The sequence below is a fragment of the Rhinolophus sinicus genome, chromosome 1 (assembly GCF_057876585.1).
Source record: "Rhinolophus sinicus isolate RSI-liver-muscle chromosome 1, RSI-T2T, whole genome shotgun sequence".
Taxonomy (NCBI): Eukaryota; Metazoa; Chordata; class Mammalia; order Chiroptera; family Rhinolophidae; genus Rhinolophus; species Rhinolophus sinicus.
Genome location: NC_142501.1, coordinates 52,938,428 through 52,963,605, shown reverse-complemented (window position 1 = coordinate 52,963,605; position 25,178 = coordinate 52,938,428). Strand labels below are relative to the sequence as shown.

The following is a 25,178-nucleotide window of genomic DNA, read 5'->3' as shown; positions in this document are numbered from 1 at the left end:
GGGTCTCCCTGCTCAAGCCTTACTTCTGTGAATGTTTGGCCCCACGCCAAGCTCAGCTCTAGGCTCTTAATGGGAAGGCCTAAATACTACTCAAATAAGAGAAGAAGGACACTGAAGAGGAGATTGTTGAAATCCAGTTTATTAGACCAGAGGCATGCGTCACCCATAGCCCTGCCTGCTGTTTTCCATCCGGTGCACACCCCTTGGCCTTGCTCTTGCTTTCCTCTGGAGAGGTCTGCTCTCTAAAGAACTCCTAGGAACTAAGAGTTCCCAAAGATCCTAGAGCCTCACTCTCCAGCTCCAGGCCAATGCACAGGTGACCTGCCACAGGTCCAGTTCTAGGGTGAGAGACCAAGAAACAGCTGGGCAGAGAAAGCCTGGGAAGGAACAGGGCTCTGGCCTGGGAGAACTGCCTGGTGGAGGGGGTGTGGCAGGCCCTCTATCTCACTCCTTTCTGTTTAAGTTAGGGAGGGACAGAACAGCAGAGCTTTCAACTTCCCCTCTAGGCCTGTGTCTTTCCTCCCACTACCAAACCATACCTCACCAAAAAATGTAAGTGATGGCCTTGGGTATCTGGTGAGGAAAGGGGCTGGGCACCCAGAAGGAGGGAAAGGCCACTGACTGAGGACCTCAGCGTCTGCCTGTCAGCGCTCGCTGTTCTACCTGAAGGGGTCACTGGTCCACAGCTCCCTGTGTCTCTGGCGCCCCTGGCTTAGTGTGCAGAGCGGGTCTCCATCCCTTGGGTGGGGGCTCTCTTGGTAGCAATCCCTTCCCCCAAGAGGCCACAGTCAGCCACACAAAGGACTTTGGGGTGGGTAGAGCAAGAGAGGGGATGTTAAGGCTGCGGGGGGGGGTGGGGGGGGGCAGAGGGTACCCAGGTTGTGGGGAGAGGGTGAGGCCAGAAAGAGGCAGAGCTTGTGATTCACAGCTTCCTTTATGTCGCCACCGAGACAGTGCGAAGGTTACAATGCGCGTGTCGTCTCCTTGTGCTTCTCAGAGGGATGTGTGTACACAGTACAGACACCAGGGGAGAGAGTCCAACTCTTTATACAGGCGAAGGCATTCATAGACCAGGGTGGGAGCAGAAACACAGGAAGGGTGGGGTGGGAGGATGGTTCTTAGAGACAAGAGGGCATGGAGTAGAGACGGACAGTTAGGGGAAAGTATATACAGAGATATAGCAATATAGAGTCTGTATCATATAGAAATAGAAAATGCAGATGAGGTTGTGGAGAGAAGCAAATGAAGTTGGGGAAGAGGACTTGAGACAGTTCCATAAGAAAATTTATGGATGTGGCCCTCTGCAGGGGCCCCGGGGAGAGGGACCAGTGAGATTAGGCACCAGCGCCCCTCTCCCTGAGCTGGAAGCCAACCAGCTGGATCTTTTATGGGATGTTAGAGGAGAGATGCCTCTTGGGATTTCTCTCCAGCAGCTCTGGGGTGGGGGTGACCGTGTAGATATCAGGATGTGGCCTACAGCACCAGGGCCACACACTGTCCCCATCTCCACTGCTTCAGGGGATCCCCACCCCCACCACCCTAGTGACTTCACATGGTGTGTGTGTGGGGGGGTAGGTACTAGGGTCTTAGTTCCTGCCTGGAGACTTGGGGTTGGGGGGTGTAGTCACTGGGCTGAGAGGGTCTCTTAAGGCTGGGGAAGCCCCCCACCACCACCACTATCCCTCCCCTTCAAGGTACATTCTCTGGTTTGGGGTCAAATTCCAGACCCAGAGGATCCACTCCACCCCCCACTGGGAGGGGGCTTTGGTGACTGGTGACAGCAGAATGTAGGTGGACACTCAGAGGACAGACAGCCAGACAGACAGAATTCAGGCTGGGAGCTGAGGGAGGCAGCATAGAGCAGAGAGGGGCAGCCTGAGGTCACTTGCCCAGTTCTCTTCAGTTTCTTTTTCAGATTAGTTTTGTTAAAAATAAAAAGAAAGGGATAGAGACAGGGAGAGGACTCTATGGTCAAGCCTCCTTCCTCACCACACACAGGAGGAAAGTACTGCCCAGGAGTGGGGGGCTGCCTTGGGAAGGAGAGTGGGTCCCCAGGGCAGATGTGGGGGGCAGTTGAGGGCCCCCTTGCTCTCCTTGCCCTCCCCATCTAGGCCTTTGGTACAGTGGCCTGCAGGGCTCAGCAGGTAAAGTCCTCAAAAGTGCCTCGGCCCGGATGGTGAGGTAGGATGTTGGCAGCATACGTCATCCCCGCAGGATGGCCCCGGAGGCTCTCACACGGGTTCTGGGGGAACGGCACAGGACAGGAACTGGTTATGGAAAGGGCCACAGGTGGCGCTGGGGCACGGGGGAGGGGTGGTCCTGGGGTGGTGGGGTAAGGGGCGGGTCTGGAGGGCACCCCTCACTGGCTCCCTCACGTGTCTTTTGACGTCATCCAGGCTGAGGGCCACGCCCTTGTCCGCGCTGCTCCTTTTGGCCTCCTTCTGGCACTTCCCTCGTCTGCACAGCTTGTGCTTAATGACCTGGGACAAGGTGGGGTGGTGGGTGGGTGTGTGGGCAGCCTGGATCCCCGCCCCTTTGGCCCCGCCCCAGCTCACCTCGTAAGCGTAATCAAAGAGCTCCAGCACTGTGAGAATGCTGGCCCCGATGAACAGGCCCATCTGGCCCCCAATGTCACCTGTGTGGAGGGGGCACAGGGAGGTCAGTGGGGTCAAGACACTATGGGAGCTCACTGAAACGGGTAGGCAAGTCATAATTGCAAAATGATCGACAGCTTTTGTATAGAAGGAGCGCAAAGATTCTGAGAGGGGGTTTTATTTTCTTTATGCTTTTCTGCATCTTTTTCTACTTTTCTAAAATGAATAGGTACTATTCAGGAAAAAAAATAATTGTTTATAAAATACCCAACACTCTTAATCTCTGGGCAAAATTTACAGGGCATATGAAATAGTCCCCCGTTCATGCCCACAGGCCTATCTTTTCCACTTTGCCCTAAAGGAAGGCTCAGCCCCTTCCCCCACCACGTAGCAAGACAGCAGAATTTGGGGAAAAGCCCCTGGGGATGGCTGGGGACAGACGTGAGCAGCCTGCTTTGGGTGGTAGGGTGTCACACCATGCCCATGACATGGGAAGGGAACAGGTGCCATCAGCAGCTCACCCAGGAGCCCTGCAATCTCATAGGCCTTCTTCTGCTCAATGGTCTCGTAGTTGAGGACTTCAAAGAAAATGTCCAGCACCAGGATATTCTCCCTGCAAAGGGGTTGGGGAAGGAGACCTAGGTTCAAGTCACATCTCTGTCCCTTGCTAGCTAGGTGACCTTAGTAAATGATCCTCTCTGAATCTCTGTCTTCAGATCCATCACATGAGATGCTGATGGGGGTACCTGCCTTCTGGGGTTGTTGTGAAGATGAAATGTGATGGCGGATACGAAAAGATGCTGTGCACGCGGGCAAGTGTGAGGTGATCCCAGTTACAGCAAGGAGGATGAAGACAGAGGATGAGGTGAGGAGGAAAAAGAGGCGCATTCCCTGCTTATTCTGCCGTGGTCTTTCCTCCACGCCCACTTCAGACCCAACTTCCTCCTGTCTGCCAGACCCCACCAAAGCCCACTCACACCCTTCACCGGGCCCAGCCCAAGGGCCCCGCCCTGCAGGCAGAGCACTTACCCTATGTACTGCTCAGACTTGTTGAACTTCTTGGCCAGGTACTTGGCTGATGCTTTGCTGGGGATCTTGACCATGGACAGCTCCTTGCCATAGCGGGTCAGATTGCAGGGCATTTCACACACACAGTACTCCTGGTCCTTCTCCACCAGGAAGTCTGTGCCCAGCCAGGTGACAGGCGCTAGCTGAGTGGTGCCCTTCTGCCAGGCCCTTCCCAGCACCACAGCCTGGCCTTGCCCAGAGTAACCCTGCACCCCCCGCTTTTTTTCCGACCTGTCCTTCACCCCAGCCCGTGCCCCACCTGTGCTGGTCCTCACCCAGCCTCCGCATGGATATTGTCTAACCTATATCTCATTCCTTCAGAGCCCTTGGAGACCAACCAGCTGAGGTGCTGATGAGAGAGGGTGAGGGCCCCTCCCAGGTGACCCCTGTGTATTTTCCACCAGGGCATCTAGAGATGCTATTCCCAGCTAAAGTCAGACACGGGAAAGTTCAGTTGAAACCTGATCCAGGAGTTATGTGAAGCTTCTGGGAGCTCGGTCTGAAACCCCTGTGCGTCTGGTTGGCAGCCCCTCCTTCCCTCCTCCCAGGCTGCCCCAGGACAGGGGTGCTCACCCAGAGCAGGATCTGCACACTCCTTGTACTGCTCTGGGGTGCAGTACGGGGCATCCCCTACAGAGGAGAAAAGACAGTGGTGCAGGATGGAGATGAAAGGGGTCTTGTGATGGTGGTGGTACCGAAGGCCTAGAAGATGGAAGCTGGGAGAGAGTGGGAGGGTAGCACCAGCCAGCCCCGTCTGTCCCGGAGGTGACCCACCCCACGGTGCACCCCTCCTGGACCCTTCCCATCCATCCCTATGGGTACAGGTGGGAATTGAGGTCAGAGACACAAGAGCCATATGGGCAGGGAATGGGGCTAGAGGTGGGGTAGTGAGAAGCCAGCTGGCCCCGCTTTCGTGCTGGCGGGAGCTTGATATGCACGCGGCGCAGCGCAGGCCTGTGCTGAGAGCTTCGGAGCCTGACCTGGCATGTGCACCATGCGGCAGTTACAGTTCTCCACCAGGTAGCGGGTCTCACAGTCGATGCGGCAGGCAGTAATGCTGTAGGAGTCGAAGAAATCCGAGTCCATGGTAACAGCTTTGCAGGTGCCCCAGGGCGGGGGCAAGTAGATGAGCTGCTGGGAGAGCCGGAGAGCTGGGGGGTGTGGGGACTTCTCCCCAAGTCACCTTGATGGACTTCTCTGACAAGACACAGAGCTCAGGATTCCTGCCCCATCTCCCTCCGCCGCCTCCCAGGGTCTCAGAGTTTAGAGAGCATTACAGTTCATCAGACCATTCATGCTTCTGACTAGTCAGGTCACTACCCAGGCCCTCCATCACTGGTCCCTCCCATTGGTGATTGCCCACCACCCCATCAGGAGCCCTCAACACCCCACCCTGGGACCACCTCCTGTGGCTTGCTCACCCGCTGCTCCTGGCAGGCCACAAAGGTCTGGAACCCTGGGGCCACGCCAAAGCCCAGCTGGTCGATGAAGGGCGGTTCGTCCTGACTGTGGATCTGCACTTTGATGCCCGCTTCAAAGGATGTCTCATCTATGGGAAGGAGGGGGGGATGTTGGGAGGACTTCTGACTCCCGAACCTCCTTCAGAGCCGGGGACATCCTGCCTCTCCTGGGAATAAGCACAGCATATACTGGGACTGGGGGCCCAGCCCCTCCACAGCTTCCTTCTGGGTTCACCAGTCCCGTGCTGCCCTGACGAGCCCTGCAGCCTACACACTTCTTTCCTTACCTGCTGCAGCTATGCGTCTTGCTGTTTCAAATTCTTTCTCACTGTCTCAGAGGTTCTTCATTTCTCCCCCTCCTTTTCTCCCTTCTCCCCCATCTCTCTCTGCCCCAAGGCCCCTGAGACCAGACAAACAGCAAGTAGCTCAAGAAGAGAAGGAGTTATTTATAGAGCGAGGGGCGGCCAGGGATGGAAAGGGATGGCTGGTTACCTTGGTGAGTAACTGAGCCAGGAAGGGGAAGCCAGAGAAATGTGAGTGTGGCAGTCAGGTAGAATCGGAGATGGAGATGGCAGGATGCTGGGAGGGAAGGAGGAAAGCCCAAGCCCTGCCTCAGGTCCCACAGTGGATGGAGCCCAGGAGTCCCCTGGTGGAGGCTGAGGCCCAGAGCCTTGGGGAAGGGTCCCCTGAGAGAGGTGACGTACCAGTCTCCCCCCATACAGGAAGGTACTCGTCCTGCTGGATGTCTAGCATGATCTCCAGCCCATTGCCCGTTCCACCCTTCATGGTCTTCAGCCGTGGACGCCCATCTCGGCCTGAGTTGAATGTGTAACACTTTCCATACCGTGTGAAGACCTGGCAGGGGCAGAGTGAAGAGCCTGAGTCCTGCCAGCACCCCCTACCCACCAAGATCTGTCCCAGGCCGCCCCCCAGTTGCTGGAATCACAACAACCTTCAGGATTGCGACTGATTGTGCCTGTGCAGCCCTCTCTCCATTTGTCCTCCTTCCCACCCATTCTCTGCCCTGCTGTGTGCGCTGGAAAGCTGATCCCTGTGGGGTGCATTTCCTGTGCTGCTTTGCCACCTAGACAGGCTTCCAGTTGGGTTTGGTCACTGGGAGGGATTAGTAAGGGATAAAAGGGTAGAAGGATAGAGAGGTCAGGGCACTTCTCTCCCACCCTGTGCACCTCTGAGAGTGTTCTGGCCGTGGCTTAGACCTGTGATGACAAATCCTGCCGGGAGGGCTCCCTGCATAGCCCATCGCCATTTTGTGCTCCTTCTACCTATGTGTGACAATTTCCCTCTACTAGTAGGTGCCTCAGGCCCCCTTATTGGTTTCCTCAGCTCTGCCCACAGCTCTGTAAACAGTCCCTTTGTTCAATTCTTTTCAGTTGAACTATCTGAGTTGCAGCCTTTTTCCTGCTGGGACCCTGACACATACACCTCCATCACCAGGATCCTGTCACTGCCATACCCCTGGATTTTACCCCGTTCTCCCCAAGACCCCCCTCCAAACCAAGCTAAGCATTTTAGTTGCCTGTAGCCATCACCCCTTATGTCCATCTGTCCCACTATCACCAGAACCTGAAAGTGGACCCAGTTGCGATACCAAGGACGATGTTCACTCAAGCACCAGCACCTCTTCTCTCGGCAGTTGGTCGTTTGGTATTGAGCACCCAGGCATGGCATGTTTGGCAGTGCTTGCACACGCCTGTCAGGGCCTCAGAAGAGAGCTCCCCCCTGGGGGCAGTCTCCCCACCCCACGCCCCAGAGCAGCCTTTATCGCCACAGACAGAAGAGTGAACCAGTTCTTTATGGCCCTTTCTCCACAGCTTCCCTGAATGCCTCCAGGTTCCCGCAAACGAGATGAGTGTGTTTTACTCCTGTGGGATGGTGACCAAGTCCACACAGCTGGTCATAAGGTGAGACACAACCCAGAGAAAGAGACAGAGTATCAGCCCAGACTGGAGCAGCAGGGGGCGTGGGGTTTACTAGGAAATAGAGTCCTTGCTTCCTTCCCCCTCTCCAGAACAGCCTCCTCCTCCCCCCTCCGGAAAAGAAAACATACTCTCCCCCGTTTGGTGGGTGACGTCCAGAGATGAGGTAGAGAGAGAACTCCAATGGCTCTGACTCCCCAGTCCCACTACTGGGGTTTTGTGGCATTTAGCCACAGGCTCCAGGCTGGACAAACACATCCATGCCTACCCTCCATCTGGGCATGTGAGGGATTCCAGGTGGCTGAGGCATGGAAGCTCCAGCCTTGCCCTGGCTCGGAGCACTGTGTTGCTGGCTGCTGGACTGCTGCTGCCATCTCGTGGTTCTGCCTGAGAAGTGTCTGCTCTACCCTTGGATACAGAGGACGCCAGGTTGATCCTTTCCTCGTCTGGCATTCCTGTGTCTCCTAGCCTGTCTGAGGTCCAGTGGCCAAAACCTCCAGGTTCCCTGTCTGTCTTAAGTCAGTCCTGAAGGATGGGTGTGTGGGGAAGAAAGGCCTGACATCTGGCACCTGGAGAGGGCAGGAGAGGAATTAAGCCAGACAGACCGGAAGCTGAACCAGGGAGATGGTGGGGTGCCACGTGGGCCCTCAGCAGGGGAGGCCTTAGACTCCAGAGTGGAAAGGCAAGCAGGAGGTCCACTCTCCCGGTGAGGACGTCCCTTGGGAAGAAGGTCCCTGGCCACTGAGAGTGGGGGGAGTGGGGAGGATTTCGAAGAGGCCTATTATTGTCCCTCAGACACATACACACACACACACACACACACACACACACACACACACGAGCAGAAGCACAGGAAGACCAAGTGAGGATGCAATGATGTCCCTGCTGTGGGAGCTGCTGACCAGGGGTGTGGCGGGGTGGAGATGGGAACTGACCCCACCCCTCTACCTTCCATCCACACTCTTCTCCTGTACCTCCAGAGACCAGGTGGCACCTGCCCCAGCTCCAGTCCAGGGATGATGGTCAAAACTGTTAAGGCTGGCACAGGCACCCACCATCAGGTCAGAGGCTGACCTCAGAGGTGGAGCAAGGTCCAGGGCCTGGCTGGATCACAGGGAGGTCTGGACATGCTGGAGAGTATTCAGGGAGACACCAGGAGAATATTCAGGGCAGCAACTAATTACCAACTAGTACAGATGTATTTCAAAATGCTAACAAGAAGAGCAGGACGGGTTCAGACCCAGGAATAGCAGCCCAGCTCCAGACCCTGGGGCTCCTAGGTAAGCCCTGGCCTCTCTGAGGCATGTCACAGAGGGTGAGTGGTCCAGATGAGTTGGGGGAGGGGCAGGACCCACCAGCCCCAGACCCAGGAAGTGACGGTCAGGGTGAGCCATGGCAGACATTCTGGGGGTGCCGTGCCAGGCATGGGCCCCCACTCACCACCGAGAAGTTATGAGGGCCGCAGGGCCCCCCGCGGTAGGAGCAATAGAGCAGCATATCTTCCAGCCGGTGGCAGGAACGATTATAGAAGCGGTGCAGGTTAAAGGGCTCCCCAGAGAAGGCCTCGGGCCCTGGGGGGGCGAGGGGCACCCCAGGGTCATCACTTTCGTCCAGCCCCAGCATGGGGGCCAGGTAGAGCAAGTCAGGGTAGCTGAGCTGGGACAGCCGCACGGCATTGGTGTTGCAGAAGGTGACCGCTGGGAAGGCCAGCTCTGTGGTAGCCACCTCGTCTAGCAGAGTCACGTGCGGATAGCTGAGGTAATAGGCAACGCGGTCTCCTACCTGACACAGGAAGGCACCCAGTGCCAAGACAAAGGCCACTGCCCACAGGGCCTGCCTCGGCCCTGGACCCCCCTCCACGAAGACATGGTTGGCACCATGAAGGGTGCAGCTGCTGGCAAAGGCCACCAAGTCCATGGGCAAATCCCCCTCTCTGGCCTCCTTCCCCGCTGCCTCCTTTTCTTTCTCTTCTTCTTCCTCTTCTGCTTCTGAGTTGTCCCACTGCTGCTGCTGGTGGGGACCCCAAACATCTCCCAAGGGCCCTGGGGCCTCCTTTCCAGAGGAGAATGACACAGAGCAGAAGATATGGATGGGCATCTTCTCCAGGGGCCTCCTGGCACCAGGGGATTGGCAGGAGAAAGGGAAGGAGAAGTGATCCGAGCCAGGCTCCAGCAGGGCCAGCCACCCAACCCTTCTGCCAGGTCTCTGCCACCTGGCTGGCTGTGTCCTTCCTCGCCAGGGCCTCTGTGGCAGTGTGGCGGAGGCGGGGCGGGGCATGGAGAGGAGGACAGCCTGCCCTGCCGGAGGGCGGAGGGCGGTGTCTGGGCTGATGAATAATTGATGGCAGTGGGAAAGGGAGGCTGATGGGGAGGAGGGGGGCCGGAGCCCCTTTCCTGTCTCCAGCTCCAGCTGGAAGGAGAGGGTTGAAGACAGAGTGCAACCCCTGGAAAAGTCTAGGGATTCTTGGTACCCACCTTCCCAGGTGAGATGGGACCCAGCAAAGTCCTTTGCTCCTCCTCTGAGGTATCTGAGCCCCCACACTCTGGGCACTGTCTCAGACCTCTGACTCCTCTCTCATTCCCTCAGCCTCATGATTCCCCCAATTATTTCACTGACCGTCCAATTCTCCCAATATACCCTTAGACCCCGGTTCCCCTCTAATTATTCCTTTGATTTTCAGTTTCCTTCTAATCACTGTCCTGACCCCAGTTTACTTTCAGTTACTTCCTGAGCCCCTAATTCCCCTGCAGTCACTCCCTGGACTTCCAATTTACCTCTAGCCAGTCCCTGACCCCATTTCTCTTCTCCACACTCCCCTGACCCATCTTTACTTCACCCTCCCCCCATGCAGGGCTTCATTTAGGTCACTATCCCCTCCCCCACTCCCTTCTGTGGCTTGGGGGGTAGCCCAGGTTCCATTAGCACAGGTCTCTCACTGACCACAGACTCACTTATGCTCTGTTCCCGGCACTGGGGGAAAGGACCCCTATCTCTTGCAGCTGAAAAGCTTCCTGGCAGATTACCACTCCCCCTTCCAGCTTGCCCACCCCCCACCTCAGTCCAGGAGAGGAGTTCAAGGAATTCTGTTCTGGTGGGTGGAAGAAACTGAGATCAGAGCAGAGACAGGGTCCTGGGTCAGGTGGAGAATGTTGGGAACCAACCTGGGGAGCCCCCAAATCCTCAGCCTCACACATGCCCCAGCCCCTTTGAGGCTTCCCTTACCCTCAATTTATTCCCTGCCCCCAGGCCCCTGGCCCCTCTGTGGGCTCTGATTACTCAGGGCCACTGGTTGAGGAACTTGAGCCACCATCAAAGTCTCCAGGGCCTAGAAGGTGACCTGAGGGGAGGAGAGAAAGGGAGGGAGGGAGGTGAAGCATGTTAACCCTTCCTCTGCGGGGCCAGTGGGGGTCAGACCAGTCTACTTTGGCTTTCCGCTCTGTAACCATCCCACAGCCCCTGGTCCCATTTCCCCCCTCCTCCTCTCCCGTCCCTCCCTGCTCCCATACATCTTCCCTTCTCCATTTGCCTGCAGAGACCCTGGGGTGTGTAGGGAATGGAAGGCAGGGTGCCAGGTTCTAGCAGAAATGACTGATGAGGGACCTTTGGCCCCAGCTTTGCTGCCAAGGACACAGAGGCCCCAGAGAAGAGCAGCCTTTGAGATCTGGCCCCTCTCCATCCTTATGCCATTGCCCTCAGACGGGCCTCCTCTTCTGCCTAAACAACAGCCTTTCAGCGGGTCTCCCCAACCTCCGGAACCTCCCTGCTGCTTCTCCCCACCTTCAGTCCATGACATGTAATGTTGCCCATTCTCCTGTTGAAAGAGCTTCTCTCACTGCCCAGTGACTCTTGGGAAAATTCAACACCCATCCCACAGGCCTTTGTAACTTCCCTTCCAGCCTCACCTCCCCTTCATTCCAGTCCAGTGTCCGGCCACCATGCCCTTCTCCCGTTCCGCAGACACACAAGGCCTTGTCCATAGTGTCATGCCTTCCTTGGACTCCATCTGGAGAACTTCTACTCACTTTTCAAGACCCTACTCACATATTCCCTCCTCCAAGAAGACTTCCGTGACTCCACAGGGCCCGGAAGAGGTAGACCCCACAGGTAGAGCCCACCCAGGGTACAGACTAACGGGTCCAGTTCTGCTCAAGGTCCTTCAGGCAGGAGTAGTGACCGGTAGCGCCTTGAGGACAGGGACTGTGAGAATGAAAGAGCAGGACCCAAAGACCACGAGGAGAAACAGGAACCGAGAAAGACCAGGGCCACCTAGGGCAACCAGAGATAAGTCACTGCAGAGGTGAAGAGAGACCCTCACCTGCAGCTGTTGTCCTCAGGCTTCTCCTGCATGAATTCATAGGTTCCTTTTCTGTTTTCTGTGCCATGTACGTTTTCATCCTGCCTACCAGACCTCAGCTGTCAGAGGGCTTTGCATGGCCTCAGGATGAGTTTCAGAGGTGAGTTCCAGACGTGGATTGGGGGTGGGGCCAGCCGAGGTTGAGTCTTGGACTGGGGCAGCTGCAGCTGCCCATGCATTCCACACCCACTAGAGGGCATTGTCCCTCTCCTCCAGACTTCCTGGCAGGGGAAGTCGATTGGACTTCCAGAAGGAAGACATTAAGGCAGGGGCAGCTTCCAGTCTGGGGCCTCACCAGAGAGAAGGGCCTGCACATACAGAACAGCTTCAGAGGACAGCAGATCTGGCACGGCTGGACGCTTCTCCCTCACACCACCACAAAGACCCACACCACACATCTACACGTCACTACACACAGACACGCAGCCCTCTTGTGGGGCAACAAACACCAACACAACATGTAGCCTAACTTCCTCCTCCATCTTCTAACATTCGGTCCCACCTCAGTTAGTTCCAGTAGACAAATCCAAACTTTTCACAGTAATGGGGAGAGGTGGAAAGTATCAGGCAACACACACAGAGCCCCAAGCATACACAGGGTGCCCCAGGAGAAGTGCCCCAGCAGACACACATGCAGAACAACACTTAATTCTGAATGCTCTGTCCAAGGATGTGACCCTTCTCCACGTCCCAGCTCCTCTCCTAAGCTGTGTGTGCTCACTCAGTCAGTTCTTTCTCTGCATCTCTTCCTGTACTTCAGCCACCCCTCACATCTGTAGAAGGCTTTACGCTTTTCAAATGATATCTCATGGGATCCTTATACAACCCAGTGAAATAAGCAGGTTTGAGTAACTTCACCACCATTGACATATGAGGAAACTGAGGCACAGTGACCTCTTCAAGTCTCATGGAGAGCAAGTAACGGGCTTGCGACTAGAATTCAGTCATCCTTCTCCAAATCCCTTCTTTATTTTTTCATTTACTCATCAAATATTGAGTGTCTACGTGCAGAGGACACATGCAGAATGGATAAGGGACCAGGATCCTGCCCTCATGGAGCTTACTGTCTAATGGGGGAGAGAGAGATAGTTTTTAAAAATCACAAAAATAAATATTTAATTACAAACTATGATAAGTGTTATGAAAAAAATAATATGGTTTTATGATAGTGAATGATAGAGGATCTGACCCAGACTGGGGATTCAAGGAAGGTTTCTTTGAGAAAGTAATGTTTGAATTGTAATCTAAAGAATAAAGAGGAGTAATTAGGTAAAGGTCTGCATGCGTGCGTGTGTGTGTGCGTGTGTGTGTGTGTGTGTGTGTGTGTGTGTGTGTGTGAAGGGGTTGATATTCCGGAGAGCAGAGTCTGTGCAAAGGCCCTGAGGGGAGAGAGCTGAGAGGAGAGGGATGTAGCTGGAGAGCAAGGTAAGAACAGGCTGGAAAGTCAGGCAGGACCCAGACTCCTCAGGGCCTTGCAGGCTGTGGGTAAGGATTCTGGTCCAAGGACAATGACAGACTCCCCAGGGAAGGATTTCAAGTGATCAGAGCAGCGTTTGGAAGAGACCACTCTGGAAGAGCCCGAGGGGTTTCTGCCAGGAAGCCAGTGCAGTGGATTAGGTGAGACGTGCAGTGGTGGGGGGACTTGGAACAGGTGATAAAGTGGAGATGTTTAGGAGGCAACATCAGCAGATCCTGTTAAGGGAGGTGAGGGAGATGGAATGGAATGTCGGGGATGACTTCTAGTTTGCATAAGTAGGTGAATGGTGGGGTGACTCGCAGGTCAGGAACACAAATAAGGACTGGTTGGGGAGGCGAGATGATGAATTTGGCCTCACACAGGCTGGTTGTTTTGATCCTTGGGGACATCCAAGTAGAGATGTTAAGTAGGAAATCGCCCACTGGGGCTGAGGCTAAAAGGAGAGAGCTGGGCTGAGACATACATTTGGCAATTGTCACCGTACAGATGGTAATGGAAGTCATAAGTGAAGATGAGACTGCCTCAGAATAGAATATAAAGTTAAACAAACAAACAAACAAAGACAGAAGGAAAGCTAAACAGAATCCTAACCTATGACTTAACCGTAGCTCCTAGTTACGTACGAGTATCTTTATGCCCAAGAGAAACGAGTGTGTATGTCAACCGAAAGACATGGGCAAGAACATTCATAGTAGCTTTATTTATAACAGCCCCAAACTAGTAACAACCCAAATGTCTAGCGAGAGTAGAATGGGTAAATAAATTGTGGTATATTTACATGCGATACTACACAGCGCTGAAAAAGCACTAACTACTGCAGCTCACAACAATGAGATTGCATCTCACAGACATAAGCGAAAAGACAGACACAAAAATGAATATACTATATGGAGGATACATATAGTCTAGGAAGTTCAAGAACAGGTCAAACGTATCTATACTGACAAAAGTCAGAATAATGACGAACTCTGGTGCAGTCGTATTGACTCGGAAAGGGTCTGCAGGAAATTTCTGGGGTGCTGGAAATATTTTACACTTTTATAGCAATGTAAATACATAATACCAATGTAATATGTAAAATATTAAATTATAAGATACACTAATATAAAAAAATACTAATGAAAAATTAATCAAGTTATACCATTAAATCATACCCTCACAATTTAAAAGATGAAGAAGGCTTCGGATTGAAACTTGAGTATTGCCAACATTTCATGGCCAAGTAGAATAGAATGAACTGGCAAAGAGACAGAGGAGTGGCTAGACAAAGAAAGAAAATCAGGAGAGTATGGTTGGCAGGAGAGGAATAGTCCAGAAAAGAGGTGGTGGTCAGCCACTCTGAATATTATTGGGAGATCAAGGATAAAAATAAAGTTTGCAAGATTTGGCAACACGGGAGTCACTAGAGAACCATTTTGGTGGAGTGCTGGGGGTGGGGAAGAATGCCGTCTCGCGTGGCTTAGAGAATGAGTTAGAGATGGAAACAAGGAAGACTGGAATATATACATTTCGAGGAATATACAGTGGGATATACATTTCGAGAATTTTGTCTGTGAAAGGAAGGGAGAGAGAGGGTGAGAGTTGGGGCGGGGGAGTGCCGTGGAGTTTAGACATTTATAATTTTGTTTCTATCTTAATCTAAAGCCTGATACACAGTAAGTGCTCAATAAATGTTAGCTGTCGTTACAGCTCTATAAAGATGGGAGAATCTTAAGCATGTTTCAATGTCAATGGGAAGGTTCCACCAGAGAGGGAGAAAGTGACAGGAGAGGAGAGAGAGAGGCAGAATATTTAGGGTAAAATTCCTAGAAAGATAGAAGGAGATCAGATGGAAAGAACAGGTTGAGATTTCAGCCTAGAGAAGATGGATGTTCCCCTCTGGGGACTGCTTCCCAGAGGAAGGGGAGCTGTTCTCTGAGGTTGGTATCTTCCCTGTGAAGTAGGAGGCAAGGTTATCTGCTGAAGGTGAGAAGAGGGCTGGAAGGGTGGCTGTTTGAGAAGAGTGGAGAAGTTGGCAATAATCATTGGGGAGAGCAAGTGGACCAGGAAAACACAGTGGGGTTGCCAGGCAGCCCTGCAGACCCGGTTAAGGATGTTGGTCATACACAAAATGTGATTCCAGGCTGGCCTGTTGTGTGACTTCCTCTGGTAGAGCCCTGGAGCCACCCTGAGGAAAGCCGGAGGGGGCTCCATCTAAGGTTGGGACTTGTCCAAATGGTGCAGTGAAGAGGGAGAGGAGTCAAAAGACTTGGTGTCCTCGACCCGAGGCTGGGACTCCTCCTTTGCAGGCTTTCCTTCCCTTCCTGCTGCACCACACTGCTTCTTTACAGAGCACGGGCCGCGGGGGCGCCTGGAGCTTTCTCCACCACACGCCACGCTCTCGCTCCTATAGTCATGCACGAAGAAGCTGAACTTCAAAGCTCTGAAGTCCAGGTCCCACCCTGTCATTTGCTGGCTGTGTGACCTCAGACAAGTCACCTAATACCTCTGAGCCTCAGTTTCCTCATCTTTCAAATGAAGATATTAACGTCTTCCTGCCTCCTAGAATTATGAGGCTCACAGGAGCTAAAGGAAAGGGAATTTGTAAATTGCAAAGCGCGCCACTGAGAGAGATGATTGATTTTGCTGCTATGTGCTCTGCATGCGACCAGAGGTTCCCCGCACACAAGCGCTCGCCCACAGCCACACAAAGCAGGCTGCGTGCCCGTGTGCACATCACACACGTCCACTTCACACCCTAGCCTACACCCACATTTCCCACTCAGATGGGCACACAGGTGCACATGTGTGCTTGCACACGTGGGGCACACGTGCAGTGAGTGTGTCACGAGGGAGTGTGAGTTGGCTGCTGTCCATGGTCAAAGCCACTGCAGCAGTCTCTCCCCTCGGGATGTTCTCAGCCTGACACGATGATGCGACACACCAGTTAGACACACACACACAGATACACACACACACACACACACACACACACACACTCTAAGCTATGCAGCCCAACCTCCCAGGTCCCCAGGACTGTCAGCCACATCCAGGGGGTGCAAATGAGACGGGGTGGGGGTGGGAAAGGGTTTTCTTTCCAAGAACTATAAGAGCTCAAAAAATCACAACATCTCCTCCCTCTCCCTTGGGAATGGTCTTGGAAAGGCTGGGGGGGGGGGGAAGAGTTCTTGAGGAATACACAGCAGTTTCAGGCTCATTGTGAAATTTCTCCGTGAGGAAGGTGTCTGATCCATGTGCCCTGGACAGCCAGGCCTGCACATCCATCCTCCACGGGCCGGGGTGCGCTCAGCCGTCCCTGAGGCTGACGGAGGGGCTGCCCCTTGGCAAATAATAATTTAACAATCCACTTAGAGCCCCCTTTCCTCACAGGAAATTGGGCCTAGAAGCTCAGAAATGCAGCAGATGGAACTATGCCCAAAGTAGAACCCAGGCGTCCCAACACCCAGCCTCATCCTCCACCCAAACCAGGCACCACTTCTCATTCTTGCAGCGTTCTCCCCAGTTTTGCCTCCCAGAATCCCTATGCAGGGGTCCTAACTGGAAGGTTCTCAGCCAGAGGGTCGAAGGAGGCTCCCGGAGGGGCCACCTCAGACACATAGTGAGGGAAGGCTTGTGTCTGGGGGGCCTGGCCAAAGGCAGGGAATGGCCCTCGCTGAACAGGACTTGGCTGATCACCCGCTGGGGGAAGCTGGGGTGAGGGAGACACCACACGTTCTACAAAACTGGAGCTTCTGAATAGCTGAGCTGGCTGGGGAGGTTGCAGGGACTCTACTCAGATGTCGAGAGTCCTCTCAGCCCTGGCACCTTACTCCTTGCTCCAAAGGCTTTTGTTAGCACCACCCACCCTCTCAGCTCTGCCCTCACTCTAAGCTCTCTGAGGGCAGGGACAGGGTCTGTCTGTTCACCACCTGCTCTGGCACCCAGCATGGACCTGGCGCTTAGAAGGGGTTCTGTCTGTGACGGGAATGAATCAAGTGGAGCTTGACAGGCCTAACCCCAGCTCCTCCTTCCCAAGAGACACCTTTCCTCACCCCTCCCCCAGAAGTGAAACTGCCTTCCACAAAATCGAAGCATGCTCAGAAGCAACCCTCACCCACAGCAGAACCTCTTGCCCTTTCTGCAAGCCTCTCCTCTGTTTCCTGGACACAAACCAGATGCAAAGGGCCATACCTTCCAGTTCCCCACAGGCCGGGGCAGGAGAAAGGCCCAAGGCGAGGAGGTGTTCCTCCTTCCCACCCCTCCGCTTCCGGCTCTGTCCCCAGAGGCACTTAGTTACTTACATCAATTCCCTATTACTTTAGCCAACAGCCAGGAGATCAATTAAGTTAGAGTAGCCTCTTAGCTGACAGCAGTCTGGGAGAGGGGTGGAGTCAGAAATGGCAGGGGAGGAAGAGGGCAAGGAGATGAAAGAGGAAACTGTTACCCAAAGGGGTGTGTGTGTGTGTAGGAAAGAGAGAGCCCAACCTAGGGTCCTCTGGATTCTTGCTACTGGCTCTACTTCAGTGTCCTCCCTCCAGCCTCAGGCTCTTCTCAGGGAGAGAGAGAAGGGAAGGATGGGGACAAAGCTGGAGGAGGTATCCAAGAACCCCTAGGGCAGGGTTTACCTCCAAAGTTAACCTCTCACTGCAGCCTCTCCTTTCCCGCAGCAATCTGTGCATGTTCCCCTTTCGGCATCCCTACTCCCTCCCTACCACACACAGGAGGACTCCTGGGCCTCCGGGTGGGGCTGCCCGTGACCCCCCTTCCTCTCAGTGTGGCAGTCCTGGCAGCCTTTCCCCTCAGCAGTCCCCCTACTCCCTACCGAGCTGGAGGGAACAGACCCAGGTCGTAATGTTGGGACCTCAGTGACTCCTGCTCTGAGCTGCTGTGGGGTGGGGTGTGTGGGTGTGAGGGGTATGGATAAGGGGCAGAGCTAACGCTGGGGATAAGCAAGCTTCCTGCTAGTCCTGGCTCTCTCGGGGACATGCCATCCCAGGCTCTGCTTGTCTTCAGATGACCTCTCCCTCCCCGTCTGGGTCCCAGAATAACCCACCTACACCCACCTCTTATATCAGCATCTCGCCGCCCTAGATACTCCAGAAGATTCCTGTCCTCCAAAACCTCAGAGGGATTTCGGTATCCACCCCCTCATCCCACCTCTCCTCTGGGGGGTCCTGGGGGACTCCTATGTGCCCCTCAGGGATTCCTGTCCCCGCCATCCTGGTTCCCCAATTCCACACCCTCCCAAGGGAGAATAATATCCCCACTACACACCCACCCTCAGGATTCCCAGTCTCTGCCCTCCCCTTTCTTCTATTCCAGGGTCCAGAAATGAATATCTGCTTCTCTCTCCCCCAGGCAGAAGCTCTGGGTGTCAGCTGGAGGAGGAGGTGGCATAGGGCAGACTGGGCAACCATCTGCCAGCCCCCTCCCCTCAGTGCCTTTCAGCATTCCAGCCACATTGGCGCTCCCACTGCCAGGGACAGATAAGGTGCAGCTGGAGGCTGACACCAGCTGCAACTGTGCTCACTCCCTCCAAACCCCACAAGACACCGGCAGACAGCTGCACCCCCGGGGGGCCCCTTTGTGGAACCTCTGCCCTGCCTTGGACTGACTGGCCTTGAGGTGGAGGCAGGGAGAGTGGAGCCTCGGACCCTGTTTCCCCACAGGAAGGGAAAGCGGTGGCCAGGGCAGACGGGGCCTACTGTGTAGGTCTCTGGTTGCTCTTTTGGTAGCTCAGGAGAAAGCTCTGAGGCCTCCCCAACTGGGGTGCTGTGGGGATGCTCTCCCCATTGCCCTCTGCCTCTTCAGTCCCAAAGTTTTCAACCAATTCCTCCCAGATTTAGCCTATTTCCCCCATTCACCCCCACTCTCGCAGGCTGACTTAGCCACAGCTGGGGGATGCACCCACCAAACACCTGTGACCACAGACTACCCTTGAAGTTGAGCTGGACTCAGAAGCACATCGGGGGGTGCTTGTCACTGCAGACCCCTGCCAGGAGGGTTGGGTCTGTGACAGACCAGAGTATACCATTCCAATGTCCCCTCCAGGAGCACACACACCCTCACACACACCTTCAAAGCACCCTCCCATACAAGCTCTCACAGGTTGGAAGAGGGTTGCCCTTGGAAACCTGTGTAAGACTTCCCATGTGCCTGCGCACACTGTATTTTGCAAACACTCTGAGACAGGGCTTTGACCCCCAGTTAAGAACCTCTGCTCATGAGGTGGCAGAAAGTGCCAAGATAGTCTCCCCTAAGCTCTGACCGGATAGACAGATGTTTTCTGTCAGTGCCACATCTGTCCAGGGGCTACACACACACCTTTTGGTCTAGCAGAGGATGGCAAGGATGGAGACCCAGGAGAGGAGAGAGAAGGTGGAGGGAGCATCAGCCATGGGGTGTCTGCACCCCGTAGGACCAGGGAGCTGGGGGGGGGGCATGCCAGAGCCCTTCTTTTCCACTAGGCAGATGTCAGACGTGGACTCACAGCCAAACTCCCATCCATGCATGGAGGAACATCCCTAAGGGCAGAGGTGGTAGAGTTCCTGACATGGAAAGGGTCTGGTCAATCAGAGATGGTGGAAGGAGGGGCAGAGACGTTTGGGTCCAGCCAGATTTGGGGTCAGGTGTTTGATATAGGCTCAGACACAGCAAAAACCTGTATTCTCTGCCAACCCCTAACCAAGAAGTGCCAGTGTGGGCCTGTAGGTTCCTAGCCTGTATATCTATCCCCCGAGCAAGAGGAAGAACTCAGATTTGCTCCAGAACTTTCTGAACCAATCATATTTCCATCTAACTGCTTAGAATTGTCCCCTCAGACAACACAGACCAGTCAGTCACATTCCAGTATCTCCATTCCCATGAACCATTTGGAATCTTAGCATCACCACTTGGAATCTTTCTGGACACAAGGGACAAATGGAGCAACTGAACATTTTCTATGGACAAACTACATCCCCATTTTATACTTTAGCACCTTCCCAGGTTGAGCCAAGCAATTCCTTCCCTCCTCCAAACACTACAAACCCTTCAAGTTCATAAGTTTTCTCTGTCTTTCTTGGTGGTTCCTTCTGCTTGTATGTTGGGTAGGTTGGAGAGGAGGGCTCTGGCTTTCAGTGCCACCTTTACCTACAGTTCTACTACTCTTGGGAGCACAGTTGATGAGTCTGGGAACCCTTTGGTCTCAGGTTCTAGGGAATCCAGGACTCGCCTGTTTTGAGGAAGGAAAAACGGGAAGTGGTCCTTGCATCACACTACGTTCCCCATTAGCTTGGCTCAGCGAGATGTGTGGTCATGTAACCTTTGTCTGGTAGATTTGACAAAGGCCCATGAAACTGGTCCGCGTAGCAGGACTTAAAAAGATTAGGAAGTCTTATGTAAACTGAGTAGGAAAAAACATGCATGACCACGGCTCCAACCTTTCTACACAGACAAATATAGTTCATGCTCCCATATGCTAGGAGGAAGCAAGCAAGTAGGGGGGAAAATGGGCAGGGAGAAAAGGGAGGCTCTGAGAGTGGAGAATTGGGGGCAGGCATGCAGAGCAAGGAGGTCCTAGGGGAGACTGGGTTTTCAAAGAGCAATAGCCAGAACTGGAAGGGGACATGATGACTCCAGGGTCAGCAGTATTAATGAAAAGAGCACACTGCATTGGGACTTAATGAGACATGTGTTCTAATCCTGAATCTGTCACTAACTGGCTATGTGAGCTCAGGGCAACTCGTTCTCCTCTCTGTGTCTCAGTCTGTGTATTTGTAAAATAGAGATAACATGGCTATTCAGGGGATTGAAGGGAGGCTAGAAAGCATTCTGAAGAGTTACGAGCATTGCCCTCTCATTTGGTATTATTTTTTATACATGGCTCCAGGTCCTCTGGTCCCTTTGTAGCCTCTGTGTGATTCTAACCCCTCAGGAACCTGTATGACTTGCCCAGAATCACCTGGCACATGAGGTGCCATCAGTTCCCCTAACCCTCTCTGGGGTATTGGCTTTGAGACAGCCCCATCTGTGGGGGTGGTGTCTGTGGGGCATCTCCATTTTAAGAAGTAAAGGGAGCCTCCAGTTCAGTCAAGACTGTACCCCAGATCATTCTCCTTCCTCAGATCCTGGCTCTGTGGCTCTTGCTGGCAAGGGGGTAACCCAACTGGACAGTGTATGTGTATGCGCGCGCGGCACAGAGAGAATCACCTGTCTGGCTGAGAGAAAGCTTCCCTTCTCATGTTTCACAGTGCTTCTCAAACTTTAATTCGAATCACCTAGAGATTTGTTAAAATGCAGATTCTGATTCAGTAGGTGGAGTGGTGACGTCTGCATTTCTTTCAAGCTCCCAGGTGATGGTCCTCAGACCTCATTTGAGTAACAAGTCTGCCACTTACCCACCACTACCCCCAGGTCTGACACCTGTGGCCCAGAAGGGAGCTTGACGGGGTTGGGGCCGTGCCAGGCGCTCTCTCTCTCTCTCTCTCTCTCTCTCTCTCTCTCTCTCTCTCTCTCTCTCTCTCTGTTGTGTACTATGGGCTCTCTTTCTTGCCATCATGGACACAAGGCTGAGGCTCCCGCCCTCACACAGAGCAAATGCACCCCTATGCTGAACAAAGTCCCCTCCTGCCAGAAGAGAGCCCCAGGGACACACAGCTTCCTCTCCCAGAGTAGCCAGCAGGATGAGAGGGCCACCTGCTCCTAGTTTCCTCCTCTTCTGGGGGCTGGGCTGACACACCCCATACCAGGGGACTCACCACCTTGAAGTCTTCTGCGCTGCAGACCTCCCCCCGGAATTGGCAGGAGAGCAGCATGTCTCGAATGTCGTGTCCTGCACGGTCGTAGAACTCGCGCATGTTGAAGGGCTTGGGCTTGAAGCTGCGGAAGTTGGCCTTGTCCTGCAGTATCTCCAGCTGCTTTTCATCTGCCATCTGTGTGTCGGGTATCTCATACCTGGAGCGCGGGGGTAAGCAGCACATGGATAAGCATGACCTTCTGTTCCTGCCTCTGTCTGGCCTCCAGTGTGCCATACCCAATTTCAAGGGGATGAGGGGGAAGACAGCATCCAGCCCGAGGGAATCAGGCCTGGGCATAGGCACAGAAGAGAGCAGGGCATGTCCAGTGGACCTGCCCCATGGGATCTGAGAAGATAGAAGGGTCTGCAGTGGCTGCCCAGGGGCTGGGCATCTCAGCACGTGGGTAAGGGTGGGGTGTTAGAGAGCTCAAGGCTGGATCTATAGCTTTTATACTATAATCTCGATCCTTTAAAGATAGTCTGCCCCCATTCCCCAAGTGAGGAGAAGATCAAGACATAGTGGCAGGAGGGTGGGCAAAGGTCACTCCAGAGAGGGTGGTGGTGTCTCACAGCTCAGGCTGGGTAGGGGCAAAGCTGTTTTGGACTATGCTGGGATCAGAGATTGGGTGCCCTTAATTGAGTGCACCCAATCCTTTGTACCAATACCCCAATTCCTTTGCTGTGAGTGGCAGGTTAGGGAGGGCAGGGTTGTCTGGGCTTTATGGGGTTAGAGAGGCAAGCACCTGATGGGGTGTCTGGGAGCTGGGATGCATGCAACTCCGGGAGCCTGGCTGGGGGATGGGTGGGAGCCACCCACCTGTTGTTGAGCAGGGCCAGCAGCTCCCCAGCATGGTACAGGTCATTCTTGGAGACTTGGCTAAAGCGGAACTCGTTGAGGTTGCACAGCGTGACGGCGGGGAAAGTGAGCTGGGAGGCAGCCACCTCATCGAGCTTGGTGACGTGGTGGTAGTTGAAGTAGTACTGCACACGCTCGGTGCACACACACAGCAGTACAGCCAGTGAGCCCAGGAAGCACAGGGCCCAGAGCGCCCGCTTCAGTGACAGCCGCTCGTAGGAGAAGATGTGGGCCAGGCCGTGCAGCGTGGAGCTGCTGGCGAAGGCCTGGATGCTCACTGGCTGGACGCCACCCACCTCCTCCTCCTCAGCCTTCAGTTCCATCCTGGCCAAGGGTATCCTGGGGGAGGAAGAGGGCGTCTGTCATTGTCCTGGGAGGAGAGTACACAGAGGGTCCCAACAAAGGTGTCCATCTGGAATTCCCATCTCCAGAGGTCACTGTCTCGGGGGCAGGAGACATCCCTAGTGTGCCAGCCCAGAGGTGGCTGGCCAAGGAACACACTGCCAGAAGACGGTGCCTCCAAATGCAGGGGCTAGGGGGCAGCTCAGGCCAAGAGAATGCTCTCCCAAGGAAGTTTCCCGGGCCAGGGGAGACCCCAGACGTAGTCATCCGAGGGCAAGAGGGAAGTCCCAATGTTCCCACAGGCAGGCACAGGAGTTCCCTCCAGATGTGAGGTCACTCTGGGACAGGAATGTCCACCCCATCCTGGAGATGAAAACTCCCCCAGATGGGCTGAACCCGGGGTCAGGAGCTCCTGGTCAAGGGTGTACCGAGAATTGGGCTTTTGCACCCCCCCCACCAGCTAAACCTGGGCCAGAAACCCCCCAGGGAGGTGGGGAGGGGCCCAGCCTGAGTCCTCACCTGCGGATGTCTCTAGTTTTCATAACCCGAAGACCGTATGTGTGTATGTTTGGGGTGGGGGGTAGAGGGCAGCGCGAGGTGGATGCATGGGGGGGCGCGGTTCCCTAGGATAGCGAGCTGTCCCCGCCCCAGACGCAACCCTCCCCCCTCCAGTCCAGCTTCTCGACGCAGCCAGATCCCCTACTCGGCCCCCGCCCCCCTCCCTAGACACCGAGCGGCCCCAGCAGCTGGGGAAAGCGCGAGGGGAGCGAAGTCCCGGCTTCGGGGCGCTGGGGAGTCCCGCAACCAAAGGCAGGGGCATCTGAGACCCACCTGAGGGGGCTTCGGGAACCCGGCAACCGGCGGCGAGTCCTGGGGCGCGGGGCCGGACGCGGGCTCAGCGCCGAACCGTGGAGGGGCGCATGGCCCGGAGCCGGAGCCGGCGGCCGCCGCGGCACGCCGCGCAGAGCCCTGCAGGGAGCGGCCGGCCCGGCCCGGCTCGCCTTGGCTGGGTCCGCCCGCCCTCCCGCCCGCGCGCGCTCGCTCGCTCGCTGGCCTCGGCTCGATCCGCCCGGGCTCGGCGCGGTGCGCGGTGCGCGGTGCTCTCAGCCCCGGGATCTGCAGGGATCCATCGTCCGGCGGGGAGGCGGCGGGAGGGGAGGCGAGGGGGAGGGGAGAGGGTGCGCGTGCGCGCCTACGAGTGTCTGCGAGGGTGTCTCCGGGCCGGTGTGCGCGCCCGGCCCCCGGACCTGGGAGCGGGACCCAGGGCTCCCCGCTACCTCGCCCCCTCCTCCCGGCCGCTCTCGGTCCTGAAGCCGTTTTCCTGCCCGCGAGGCCCTATAGCTTGTGTGTATGACTGTGTGTGTGTGTGTGTGTGTGTGTGTGTGTGTGCGTGCGCGCGCGCGCGCGCGCTCGGGAAGGAGGGTGTCTGCCCCCCGCGTCCCCCACCCCGCTCTGTCTCCTTCGGATCGATGCTCCTGCCTCTTGCTGCTGCTTCCTCCGGTGGCACACACGCGCGTGCACACACACGCAAGCTCCTAGTCACACTTGACTGATTCAAGCACTTGCCCCTGTGGAGACACAGACACACATACAGATGAGAGTCACAGCACTCAGCCACACACACACTGTACAGAGACACCCACACGTCCCAGAGGCCTGTCGCACAGGACAGGCACCCAGGAGCTTACACATATCCACCTGTTCTTATCCCTGCTCCCCACCTACATGTGACACGAACACACATGCACATTTGTAAACAAACACAACCTTGGCCACCCAAAACCCATCCTTGTAGCCTTGGGCTTGCGGGGGTTGAGGGGCATGGTTGCAGCCCCTCACTGCCAAGCCTCTAAAGAAGGAGCAGACAGAAGGAAGGAGAAATAGCTAGAGGTCAAGGGACTCTGGACAGAAGTCAAGAAACAAGGAAAGAGAAGAGACGGTGGTGGGGTGGGGAGGGGGGAGGGTTAGGCTGGTAGGGAGTTGACCGGATGAGGACCGGATGGAAGGGGGACCTGCACTCAGGGATGGAGCAGATTCTGGGACCCTGAGCCCAGGCCGGGAGGCTGCTCCTGTGGCTCTCACCTCTTTCCTCTCTCCCTCCTCCACTCTGAGAGGCCTTTGGGGGGGCCTCCCTATCCAATTAACAGAGAAGGAGCAATCAAAGGGAAGTTGTTAATTTGCTGATGCTCATTAGGGGTTCTTAGCAAGGAGACTGTTGAGGTCTGATGGTGTCAGATGATGAGGAGGGGGTGTGGGGGACCAGAACTCTATCTCTAGCAACTCCTTCACTCCACTAGTAGGCTGGTGCAGCTCTAGGACAAGGAAGGTGAGAGGC

The 25,178-nt window shown here is 55.1% G+C and overlaps 2 protein-coding genes across 14 annotated transcripts in view; one reads left to right on the top strand and one right to left on the bottom strand.

Annotated features, from left to right (window-relative positions):
- The window catches only part of LOC109443803 (uncharacterized), a 33,623-nt gene that overhangs the window by 632 nt on the left and 7,813 nt on the right, over positions 1–25,178 (top strand). For 5 of the 8 annotated variants that reach the window (XR_002136742.3, XR_002136743.3, XR_016021642.1 and 2 more), the window contains exons 2-4: positions 3,311–3,459; positions 6,955–7,044; positions 11,466–11,513. Coding sequence is in view for 1 of the 8 variants with exons in the window: in XM_088799307.1 (XP_088655433.1) it covers positions 3,455–3,459; positions 6,955–7,044; positions 11,466–11,513; positions 18,228–18,483 (399 nt within the window). In the remaining 7 variants the exon portion in view is untranslated. Of the gene's footprint in view, positions 1–3,310; positions 3,460–6,954; positions 7,045–11,465; positions 11,514–18,191; positions 21,164–25,178 lie in introns of those variants that run through there. The other 3 variants (XR_002136744.3, XM_088799307.1, XR_002136748.3) reach the window with 3 other exon arrangements.
- Positions 124–24,357, bottom strand: ASIC1 (acid sensing ion channel subunit 1). Of its 6 annotated transcripts, none has more exons than XM_074325706.2 (12): positions 23,675–24,357; positions 22,463–22,840; positions 21,608–21,803; positions 5,827–5,977; positions 5,084–5,211; positions 4,643–4,796; positions 4,236–4,292; positions 3,624–3,777; positions 3,116–3,207; positions 2,556–2,635; positions 2,376–2,480; positions 124–2,242 (listed from the first exon to the last, which is right to left on the bottom strand). In XM_074325706.2, the coding sequence occupies exons 2-12, from the start codon at positions 22,822–22,824 to the stop codon at positions 2,138–2,140; spliced, it is 1,584 nt and encodes a 527-aa protein (XP_074181807.1). In that variant the 5' UTR covers positions 22,825–22,840; positions 23,675–24,357; the 3' UTR covers positions 124–2,137. The 6 variants fall into 6 exon arrangements, with proteins under 6 accessions (XP_074181807.1, XP_074181808.1, XP_019580156.3 ...); XM_074325707.2 differs by having other exon boundaries at positions 4,643–4,793; positions 23,675–24,350; XM_019724597.3 differs by lacking the exons at positions 21,608–21,803; positions 22,463–22,840; positions 23,675–24,357 and adding an exon at positions 8,500–9,523.